Source organism: Pseudophryne corroboree, chromosome 8, assembly GCF_028390025.1.
Source record: "Pseudophryne corroboree isolate aPseCor3 chromosome 8, aPseCor3.hap2, whole genome shotgun sequence".
Lineage (NCBI taxonomy): Eukaryota > Metazoa > Chordata > Amphibia > Anura > Myobatrachidae > Pseudophryne > Pseudophryne corroboree.
The window spans coordinates 259,351,434-259,363,625 of NC_086451.1; the positions used below are offsets into that span (position 1 = coordinate 259,351,434).

Below are 12,192 nucleotides of genomic sequence, written 5' to 3' on the forward strand. Positions count from 1 at the left end.
AGACCGACCAATCGCGCCAAGCCGCATCATACGCCCTGAGAGTGGAGGGAGCCAAAGCACACCTGGCCAGAGCAGCTAACCTGATTCGACAATCTGCCAGACAGAAGGCGGGCACTGTAAACCCTCCGCCGCCGCTACCGGAACCAACGCCTGGAACTTGTCAAATTGGAACCGAGACAATGCATCTGCAATTCCGTTGTCGATTCCGGGAACGTGACGGGCCCTGAAATTAATATTGCGCCGCAAGCAAACTAACACTAGATGCCGTAGCAGCCTCAGAGCCTGCGGAGAGGAGGAACGCTGATTATTAATCGCATGTACCACCCCCAAGTTGTCGCAACGAAACAAGATGTCCCTATTCGCGAACTGGCAGGCCCATAATTCAAGAGCCACTATGATCGGGAACAATTCCAGCAAAAGGAGGTTCTTGGTAAAATCCCGCGTCACCCAAGAGGCTGGCCAAGCAGCAGCGCACCATGCCCCAGCAAAAAATGCCCCAAAACCTTGACTGCCCGAGGCATCCGTGAACAATTGGAGCCGTTTACTGGAACAACAAGGCGAAGGCCACAAAACCTCCCTGTTAAAGGACACCAGTAAAGAGACCCAAATCCGCAAATCATCCCTGATCTCGCGGGAAAGGTACACGGTGTGATGCTGCCGTACCGTCCCCGCCGTGGCCCGCTCAAGTTTGCGACAGAAAATCCTCCCCATGGGGATTATCCGGCACGCAAAGTTGAAAGAACCCAGCAAAGACTGCACCTGCTTAAGCCGAACCCTGCGTTTGCCTAAACAGTCAGTAATTAAACCCAAAAGCTTACGCACTTTATCCTCGGGTAGGCGACAGCAAACCCCCACCGTGTCTATTTCAATTCCTAAATAGCTAAGACAAGTGCAGGGGCCCTCACACTTGTCCGGCGCGACGGGCACCCCTAGACTTTCGAACAAGGATCTAGCCACCAACAGAATATCCCCACAGATCGAACTGCCCCCCCGGACCCACAAAGAGAAAGTCGTCCAGGTAGTGAGCCACCCCGCGTTGACCGGAGGCGGACTGGACGCACCAGTGCAAAAATGTGCTAAAACTCTCAAAGTAGGCACAGGAGACCGAACAACCCATGGGGAGACACCGATCCACGTAAAACTCGCCCCCTATTTTGAAACCCAGAAACCGCAGGGAATCCGGATGCAGTGGAAAAAGCCGGAAAGCCGACTCCACGTCCAATTTTGCAAACAAGCCCCCCGGACCACAATCCCGCACCAAGCGCAGAGCGTCATCAAAAGACTGATAACGTACCCTGCACATAGCCTGCGGAATAGCGTCGTTAACCGAAAAGCCCGGAGGGTGCGACAAGTGCTGTATCAGGCGGAACTTGCCCGTGGCCTTCTTGGGCACCACTCCAACTGGGGAAATGCACAAGGAGGGCAGCGGGGGAAAGGCGTGGGGCCCCGACATGCGCCCCAAGCCGATCTCCCCGTCCACCTTCCGCCTGACCTCTTGCGGGAATTCGCGCGCCGATCTCAAATTCTGGCGCGCCACCACGTGCACCGAATCCGAAATGGGCAAACGAAAACCGTGCAGAAAAAAAACCCCAAGAGGAATGACGCTGCCGACCTGTCGGGGTATAAGCTCAGCCAGCGCCGCAACTCGGGAACTCGAATTGGGGAAAAGGCCTTACTTGCCAATTCCCCCGGTCTCGGCAGGAGCGGAGGGCTTACCGCTCGCCGCCGAGGAGCAATCTTTGGCCGGGTGACTGGCCCCGCACAACCTGCAAGAGTGGCGAAAACGACAATTCACCCCTTGACGCATTTTCCCTCGTTGTAGGCAAAACACTTCCCTTTCCCTATCAAGCGGGAACCCGGAGCCCCGGCCGCCCCGGGCTTCTTGACCATGACGTCCGGGGCGGGCTTTACCTGCTGCGTGACCTCCAACCCCACCTCGACATCCTTAAAACCCGCGGGCAGGGTGGGGTTGCCATCCTGATTGCGAAGGAATTTCTCATCGTAATCCCGCCAAGCGTAACCCTTGGATTTCAAGTACATGTCATGTACTAAAAACAAATATTTCACTAAATTGTGATACTCCGCGGTTCGCGATTCCGTGTAGCAAGCAGTAAAAACCAAAAACCCTCGCAACCACTGGTGAAAATTGCGGAAAGCATTTTCCCCAATGCCGCCCGGTTTCTTAGCTGCGTCGAAACCCTGCCGCATCTCATCCGTAAGGGTGAAGATGTCAACGTACTTCCCCTTCCGGATTTTTTCTCGCATTCGCTTACGAACCCCCCGCGTCACCGCCGTGTTGGTGCACTGCACCATCTCCGCATAACGGGGGGGTTCAATGGGAACTGCCGACGCTGGCGCTGCCCTTTTCTGTGATTCCTTTGCCATGCGCCGCGCGATGAGTCTAGCTAATTTACGCGGGCGCCGCGGAGAGCCTGAAGAAACACTGCTAGATGATGAGGAAGAACTACTAGATGAACTGTGTAAAGGAAGGGCATGCTCACCAGTGTTAGAAGAACCCGGAACAGCGTCGTCCGTTGCACCCGACTCAGTTGGTGGCCGAACTTCCCCCGTTGCTGCCGCGGCCCTCTGCGACCTTCGTCCCCCACGCGACATAGCCCCCCATGGAGTAAGCAGGCCGCCAAGAAGGATGCGGCATGTAACCGCCCGCCCCTGAAAATCCGGACGAAACCGGGGGGAACTGTGGAGGGGCAGGAAGGGGCTGCAAAATTTGCGCCAATTGATTCGCTCCAGCTAGGGGCGGCCCGTGATGTGAGCCCGAAAAGGCAGGGAGGGGAACCGTAACCCGAGGGCCGCCGACCGACCATGTGGGCCCGACGCCGGCGCCCGAGCCGTCAAAGTAAGGGTAAAATTGTGGTGTGGACGCCACCGTTAGGCCCACGGAGGGGGCTCCGGCAGTTGCAGGGAACGCCGGCGCAATAGGCCAAGGAAGGCCACCGGGGAAAAACTGGTCCCCAGCGAAACCTTGAGGCGCATCCATCGAGTGGGCAGGGCCGGGTAGGTGGTAAGCCGCCGCGATGGACGACTGAGTCGCCACCAACTGCAGCGCCCCCGGCGGGCCGGGAGGAGGCGCCTGGAGCCCGATGCCCGGGGACGATGACACGGGCAGCCGCGCAACGGGCGACCGGGGGCCCAGCCAAAAGGCCCCCGATGCGGGACTCCCATCCGGGAACCCCAGCCATGCAACCGCAGGAGGGGCGGGCGCTGCGGCAGCACCAGCCACGCCCCCCACTCCTGAAACACCCGGTACCGCCCCCGGCACCCCATTCCCTATTCCGTAACAGGGTACTACAGGCCCCTCCACAGACAGGGGTACCTGTACCCCACAAACCGTTCTGGGGACAGAGGGCACCTCACCCTGCTGCCCCAGACTTATATTCCCCACTGTTGGCCCAGCCCCCCCCTCGCCCTCCGCAGCCCCGCCGCGGCCGCCCGGCACCACGTGGGCGCCCGAGCCGCCGCTCAGAGCCGCTGTCGGGGAAGGCGGAGGAGACCCGGCGCTGCCCAGCGCGCCGGGCGAAGGAGCTGTAGATGCAGCTGCAGCAGCCGGGGACGCCGGTGACCGCGACCCGGCCGAGCCGCGCGCCCCGGCGACACGTGCAGAGCGGCCGCTGGCCGCCAGCCTCGCGCTGACAGGGTAGCGGGTAGTCGTGGCCCGACCCTGCCGCGTGCCAGCCGCCGCCGAAAGGAGTCTCCTAGGGGCCGCACTGCGGGAACGGGAGCGGGGGGTGCCCACGGCCTCCACGAGGCGGGTGGGGGGAGCGGAGCAGCGCGGGCGCGGCATACCAGGGGGGAAAGGGGGAACCAATAAATACAATATAATAAAATGTCACAGGAAGAATCACTGAAAAAGAAAAGGGGGGAGGGGGGGGAGGGGTGCAGAACAGAACAGCTAATATACAAAGGAAAAACAGCAATGAAATTACAGTGCCAATGTACTTAACCTTCCTGGGCCATACAATGAATGGCAAGAGGAAGTCTGAGGCAAATGCTCTGCCCTATATACTATCCTAAGACCAACCTATTAAGCTTGATGGACAACCTTCTAATCCAATAGGGAAAACCACAGGAAAAAACTGATCTGCCTAGCAACTGCTTAGTCATTAAACAACCAATCACAAAAAGTTGAGCTCTTATATTGCCTCAGGCTTATGCAGCCTTCAGCTTATTTAAACGACATGTAGAATACTTAAGTGTCCTGTAAATGCACAGCACTGATGGAGGCATCACCCAGCAGTCCCAGAATCAGCGCAGCTGTGTGTAAAGGCGCCCAAACGCTGACAGGGAGTGAGGGGGACAGAGAGATGCAGCTCCAGGGCGGGAACATTTACTCTAAATGGCGCCCAGACGCTGGGGGAGGGGCTTTAGCCCAGAGCCTTATCCACTTTCTGGACTTCACCACCGGGTGCTGCGGGCCTTAATAAAATGGATTATAGCCCAATCCGACCTGTGCCCTTGCCCTGGTGGTCTAGTGGGGTCCCTGTACGACCACAGTGTCCTCGCCAGCGCGTGCGGCCCGCCTCCTAATGGCCACTCAGGATCGCGATTTACAGCGGGTCCCGCCTGGGGGACCCTCTTACCTCCTCTATGAGTGCGGCCACGTGATCACGGAGAACTTCGGTTAGTGTGTGTGTCCTGGGTGAAGAACCGGAGCCTCCGCTGTAAGTACCCGGCAACCAGGGACGCGGGAGTATACAGTGCCGCTGGGGGAGGTGATGGAGCTGCAGCAGGAGATATCAGAATGATAACTAGCACTGGAGTGCCTCTGCTGCAGCCCTTGAAGTCTTCTATCTTCTTTAAAATAGCTCTTCTTAGGGCTGCTGGAGCAGCCCTGCCTGTTAGCTGCCTGCACTGCAGGCACCAACTTACAAACTGAGCTCCTGTGCACGGAGGTGGGGTTATCGAGGAGGCGGCGCTGAGCATCTTGGGAACAGTCAAAGCTTTTAGCCTGTTGGTGCCTCAGATCAAGATCCTACTCTTATGTGCCCTTATGAGAGAATCGGAGCCTCCACTGTAGTTACCAGGCAACCAGGGCGCGGGAGTGTACAGCGCCACTGGGAGGTGAGGGAGCCGCAGCATGATGTGTCAGACTGACATATAGCACTTTTAAGTGCCTATGCTGCGGCTCTGAAGTCTTCTTTCTTCACTTGAAAGCTCTTTTCAGGTCTGCCCAGTGCAGCCCTCCCTGTTGTTAGCCTGCACTGCACTGCAGGCACCAACTTACAAACTGAGCTCCTGTGCACGGAGGTGGGGTTATCGAGGAGGCGGCGCTGAGCATCTTGGGAACAATCAAAGCTTTTAGCCTGTTGGTGCCTCAGATCAAGATCCTACTCTACACCCCGATGTTATTCCCTGTGGAATACCAGTGTACCCCGCTGCAGTAATACGCACACCTTCAATTAAAGATTTGTTTATAAAATTAGTTGGATACATTGTAGTGAATGTTTTGTGAAAATATTCATATTTATATATTCATATATATATATATATATATATATATATACACACACATATATACAGTATACACAGCTCAAAAAAATAAAGGGAACACTTAAACAACACAATGTAACTCCAAGTCAATCACACTTCTGTGAAATCAAACTGTCCACTTAGGAAGCAACACTGATTGACAATCAATTTCACATGCTGCTGTGCAAATGGAATAGACAACAGGTAGAAATTATAGGCAATTAGCAGACACCCCCAATAAAGGAGTTGTTCTGCAGGTGGTGACCACAGACCACTTCTCAGCTCCTATGCTTTCTGGCTGATGTTTTGGTCACTTTTGAAAGCTGGCGGTGCTTTCACTCTAGTGGTAGCATGAGACGGAGTCTACAACCCACACAAGTGGCTCAGGTAGTGCAGCTCATCCAGGATGGCACGTCAATGCGAGCTGTGGCAAGAAGGTTTGCTGTGTCTGTCAGCGTAGTGTCCAGAGCATGGAGGCGCTACCAGGAAACAGGCCAGTACATCAGGAGACGTGGAGGAGGCCGTAGGAGGGCAACAACCCAGCAGCAGGACCGCTACCTCCGCCTTTGTGCAAGGAGGAACAGGAGGAGCACTGCCAGATCCCTGCAAAATGACCTCCAGCAAGCCACAAATGTGCATGTGTCTACTCAAACGATCAGAAACAGACTCCATGAGGGTGGTATGAGGGCCCGACGTCCACAGGTGGGGGTTGTGCTTACAGCCCAACACCGTGCAGGACGTTTGGCATTTGCCAGAGAACACCAAGATTGGCAAATCGCCACTGGCGCCCTGTGCTCTTCACAGATGAAAGCAGGTTCTCACTGAGCACATGTGACAGACGTGACAGAGTCTGGAGACGCCAAGGAGAACGTTCTGCTGCCTGCAACATCCACCAGCATGACCGGTTTGGCAGTGGGTCAGTAATGGTGTGTGGTGGCATTTCTTTGGGGGGCCGCACAGCCCTCCATGTGCTCGCGAGAGGTAGCCTGACTGCCATTAGGTACCGAGATGAGATCCTCAGACCCCTTGTGAGACCATATGCTGGTGCGGTTGGCCCTGGGTTCCTCCTAATGGAAGACAATGCTAGACCTCATGTGGCTGGAGTGTGTCAGCAGTTCCTGCAAGACGAAGGCATGGATGCTATGGACTGGCCCGCCCGTTCCCCAGACCTGAATCCAATTGAGCACATCTGGGACATCATGTCTCGCTCCATCCACCAACGCCACGTTGCACCACAGACTGTCCATGAGTTGGCGGATGCTTTAGTCCAGGTCTGGGAGGAGATCCCTCAGGAGACCATCCGCCACCTCATCAGGAGCATGCCCAGGCATTGTAGGGAGGTCATATAGGCACGTGGAGGCCACACACACTACTGAGCCTCATTTTGACTTGTTTTAAGGACATTACATCAAAGTTGGATCAGCCTGTTGTGTGTTTTTCCACTTTAATTTTGAGTGTGACTCCAAATCCAGACCTCCATGGGTTAATAAATTTGATTTCCATTGATCATTTTTGTGTGATTTTGTTGTCAGCACATTCAACTATGTAAAGAACAAAGTATTTAATAAGAATATTTCATTCATTCAGATCTAGGATGTGTTATCTTAGTGTTCCCTTTATTTTTTTGAGCAGTGTATATATATATATATATATATATATATATATTTCCACTTCTACAAAGCAACCAATAGGGAAACGCACATGCAGGATGGAGCTCCTGTTCGTATGTCACCAATTGTAACCTTCACATCATCACTATCTGTGCTGCTCTCATCTTCATCACTGCAGCTCTGAGGGACCTGCTAGAAAATACGGACAGTACATTTCATTAGATTGAGAGATCATAGGAAACAATACACTTATACTTGTTCATTATTTGTTTTGTCCTGTGAGCTAACTCTGTTAAAGTATTTAATATACAAACCCATGAAAGGGCAATGGGCTGCTGTAGTGTGCATACCATTCACTAAAAATCTATTTAATATAGGCAAGAAATGTACAGTCATGCTGCATCAACGAGGCGTCATACAGTGCTGGACCGCTGACTCCTGCTAGTGACATGAGCACGCTCTGGAACTGATTCAGAGGTGCGCGTAATCTATGGGGGAAATGCATCAAGCCTTGGAGAGAGATAAATTAGAGAGATAAACAAGGACCCTAGCACAGCAAGAGCGGCTATCACTTGAGCCACAGGGCCTGATTCAGAGGTGGACGCTGCTGCATCTAAACTAACATCTGTTGCTGGACTAGGGGGGTAATTCAGAGTTGATCGCAGCAGCAAATTTGTTAGCAGTTGTGCAAAACCATGTGCACTGCAGGGGGGGCAGATATAACATTTGCGGAGAGAGTTAGATTTGGGTGGGTTATTTTGTTTCTGTGCAGGGTAAATACTGGCTGCTTTATTTTTACACTGCAATTTAGATTTCAGTTTGAACACACCCCACCCAAATCTAACTCTCTCTGCACATGTGCAAAAGCATAGCACGGAGGCTACCCTCCGCGTCACGGGTTGCAGCAGCTGCGTGTGATGTCACGTAGCCGCCGCAGCCAGCAACGGTCCGGATACGCCTGTGTTGTCCAGACCACGCCCCGCCAACAGCATTCTAATGCCATTGGCACCCCTCTCCCGCCCCGCGACCGCCTCTGCCTGTCAATCAAGCAGAGGCGATGGCAGCCCTGAAATGCTGTTAGCATCTCACTGGGCTCCCAGGGTGCGCACGCGCAGTGCGCACGCTGCAAAAGGCTTCAGATTGTGATAGCTGCCGCTGCAGCAATCCAGTCTGAATTAGACCCTAACACAGACTAATGAAGCGCTGTTGCACCAGAATCCTTTTATATAAAAAAAATAGATTTTTATTTTTTATATATTATTCCCACCATATCACATAAACAAAAAAAAGAACACACACACGGCCGGTGTCAATTACTCCAATAAAAAGGTTTTAAAAACACCACAATAAGTTATTGGTCATCAAATGGTTATCAAATACAGCACCTCATAAATAAGGGCTATTTACATATAAAAGGTAGTGAAAAAATGTTTTCACATATTTACTGAGTGGTTAATTCAGATGACCAATGACCACATAGACAATTTATAATTAATATCAATTGATCATTTATCCCAAAAGCATGATTATCTAACACACAATTTCATCAAATTAATTTATCACATACACGGTTATCCTTATATCCTTGCTAAATGTTGAATCAATCAATTATTTATATAGCCAGGAGATGTATACCAGATTTAACTATTAATTTCCACAGGCAATTTTTGGTTATCCCAGCTGCATCGCGTGCCAGTCCGTATAGTTAGTAAAGCACAGTCTCTTTATTTGGGCACAGTCAGCTAGGACTGATGAAATAATAAGCAGTGGTAGACCAGGCCATGACGTCTGATTATTTCACCCAGTGGTAGCATGTATACTGCAAAAAGCATGGGGGATAGTATAGAAGCCCAAGGGATACCACATAGAAGTGGCACTGGTGATGATGAGTATACTCCAGAAGAAACTCTCTGTGACCTGCCAGTGAGAAGTTATTTGAACCAGCTAAGAACTGTGCCATCCAGTCCACATAAATTTTCCAGGCACTCAATTAGAAGCCCACGGTCCATTGTATCAAATGCTGCATGTACATAGGCACCATGATATAACAGCTCTTGACAGGTCCTATTACAAAGAACCATGAGCATATCTGAAGCACTGTTAAAGCTGTCATTGGTTTCACAAGCTTTCCACTCACAAACATCAGTGATTGGACCTCCCAGTAATAATATTATAGCAGCCATTCAATCAATGCAATGTACACAATGTACTGTTACCAAACAGAACATTGGGGGTCATTCCGAGTTGTTCGCTCGTTGCCGATTTTCGCAACGGAGCGATTAAGGCAAAAATCTGCATGCGCATGGTACGCAGCGCGCATGCGCGAAGTATTTTAACACAAAATTTAGTAGATTTACTCATTTCCGAACGAGGAATTTTCATTGTTGAAGTGATCGGAGTGTGATTGACAGGAAGTGGGTGTTTCTGGGCGGAAACTGGCCGTTTTCAGGGAGTGTGCGGAAAAACGCAGGAGTGTCAGGGAAAAACGCGGGAGTGTCTGAAGAAACGGGGGAGTGGCTGGCCGAACGCAGGGCGTGTGTGTGACGTCAAACCAGGAACGAAACGGCCTGAGCTGATCGCAATCTGTGAGTAGGTCTGGAGCTACTCAGAAACTGCTAAGAATTTTCTATTCGCAATTCTGCTAATCTTTCATTTGCTATTCTGCTAAGCTAAGATACACTCCCAGAGGGCGGCGGCCTAGCGTGTGCAATGCTGCTAAAATCTGCTAGCGAGCAAACAACTCGGAATGACCCCCATTGCTTCCATCCATATTGTAAGTTTTGCCTCGCAACACATAAGGGTATATGCAATTGCGGTCGAATTCCGTCTGGAATTCGACCGTTTTTTAATTCGACACAATTCGACAGTCAAACACCCTCCTGCCGGGACCCGAATTCGACATATTCAATAAAAAACGGATTTGACAGTCTCGCTGTCGAAAAACGGACCAAATGACGGATAGTGTGCGTCCTGGATTCGACTTCATGGACGGCACAAAATTGTTTAAAAAACCCTGAAAAAAAATGCGTGGGGCCCCCCCTCCTAAGCATAACCAGCCTCGGGCTCTTTGAGCAGGTCCTGGTTGTAAAAATACGGGGACAAAAATGACAGGGGATCCCCGTATTTTAACAACCAGCACCGGGCTCTGCGTCCGGTCCTGGTGCAAAAAATACGAGGGACAAAAGACGTAGGGGTCCCCCGTATTTTTAACACCAGCACCGGGCTCCACTAGCTGGAGAGATAATGCCACAGCCGGGGGACACTTTTGTACCGGTCCCTGCGGCCGTGGCATTAAATCCCCAACTAGTCACCCCTGGCCGGGGTACCCTGGAGGAGTGGGGACCCCTTAAATCAAGGGGTCCCCCCCCTCCAGCCACCCAAGGGCCAGGGGTGAAGCCCGAGGCTGTCCCCCCCATCCAAGGGCGGCGGATGGGAGACTGATAGCCTTGTGTCAATATAAAGAATATTGATTTTTGTAGCAGAACTACAAGTCCCAGCAAGCCTCCCCCCGCAAGCTGGTACTTGGAGAACCACAAGTAACAGCATGCGGGGGGGAAATGGGCCCGCTGGTACCTGTAGTTCTACTGCAAAAAAAATACCCAAATAAAAACAGTACACATACACCGTGATAGTAAAACTTTATTACATACATGCACACCGACACACACATACTTACCTATGTTGACACGCCGACTCTGTCCCCTTCTCCACATAGAATCCACGGGTTACCTGTAAATAAAATTATACTCACAACAATCCTGTGTAGATCTGTCCTCTTCTGCTTGTAATCCACGTACTTGGCAAAATAATAAAACGCAAAACCCGATCCACGCACTGAAAGGGGTCCCATGTTTACACATGGGACCCCTTTCCCCGACTGCTGAGACCCCCAGTGACTCCTGTCACAGAGGGTCCCTTGAGCCAATCAGGGAGCGCCACGTCGTGGCACTCTCCTGATTGGCTGTGCGTGTCTGAACTGTCAGGCAGCGCATAGCACTATGCCGCTCCATTATATTCAATGGTGGGAACTTTGCGGTCAGCGGTTGACCGCGAGTAACCTCAACTGCTGACCGCAAAGTTTTTAACCCATTCCCACCCCTTCCCACTGAAAAACATGCTCTGATCTCTCCATATTATTTTAGTCAGTAAAAGAATAATAATATTCTTTAAAAAAATATATAAATAATACTTGTGGCTCCTAATAGACAAACCAAGTAGATAATCCCTTCTAATATAAATAGATATGCTATTAGCAACAAAAAAAACAAAACAAAAAAATGTTTTTAACATTTTTTATTAGATCCCACCAGCAAAATGAGGCGGACTGAAATTGACAAAATGACTGTCGAAAAGCACTGTTGTCGAATCGACATTCTTCAATTGAATATACTTTTGTCAAAAAGCCACATTTTTACCATTGCAGACATGTCGAATTTGACAACTGTCGAATTGCAAAAAGTCGAATTTGAAACGGCCGTTTTTTTGTCGAAAAGTACTGTATTGCATTGTCGAATAATTTTTTTGTGTCGAAAATGCCCCGTTTTTCGACATTTGCGGCAATTCGACCGCAATTGCATCTACCCCATAGATGTACTGCCACTAGCTGATATGTGCGCAGCTGAGCTTTGCAGCGATGCACGGTGGCATATCTACAATAATTGAATTACTCAAGAGTCCAATCACCCACTTAATATCAAACCTAATATAAGGGACAGATTTAAGGTTTTTCTTTTTTTCCCATTTTTAGTAAACCAAAGTTAAAAATGAAAACATGCCATGTGTATCTTAGGTAGAGTCAGTTTGATCATCACTGAGCTAAATGACTATTGTTTGCTTTGAGGTAGAGGAAAATATGCTATCACAAAGAGCCAAACATGGGCCCTCATTCCGAGTTGTTCGCTCGCTAGCCGCTTTTCGCAGCAGTGCACACGCTAAGCCGCCGCCCTCTGGGAGTGAATCTTAGCTTAGCAGAATTGCAAACGAAGTATTCGCAATATTGCGAAAAGATTTTTCTTTGCAGTTTCTGAGTAGCTCCAGACTTACTCTTCCAGTGCGATCAGTTCAGTGCTTGTCGTTCCTGGTTTGATGTCACAAA

General features: G+C 50.8%; 1 protein-coding gene across 1 annotated transcript in view; it reads right to left on the reverse strand.

The window, feature by feature from the left end:
• The window catches only part of LOC134947699 (pre-mRNA 3'-end-processing factor FIP1-like), a 148,235-nt gene that overhangs the window by 112,712 nt on the left and 23,331 nt on the right, over window positions 1-12,192 (reverse strand). Inside the window, exon 4 of the mRNA XM_063935655.1 lies at window positions 7,189-7,289. Coding sequence (XP_063791725.1) covers window positions 7,189-7,289 — 101 coding nt within the window. The remainder of the gene's footprint in view (window positions 1-7,188; window positions 7,290-12,192) is intronic.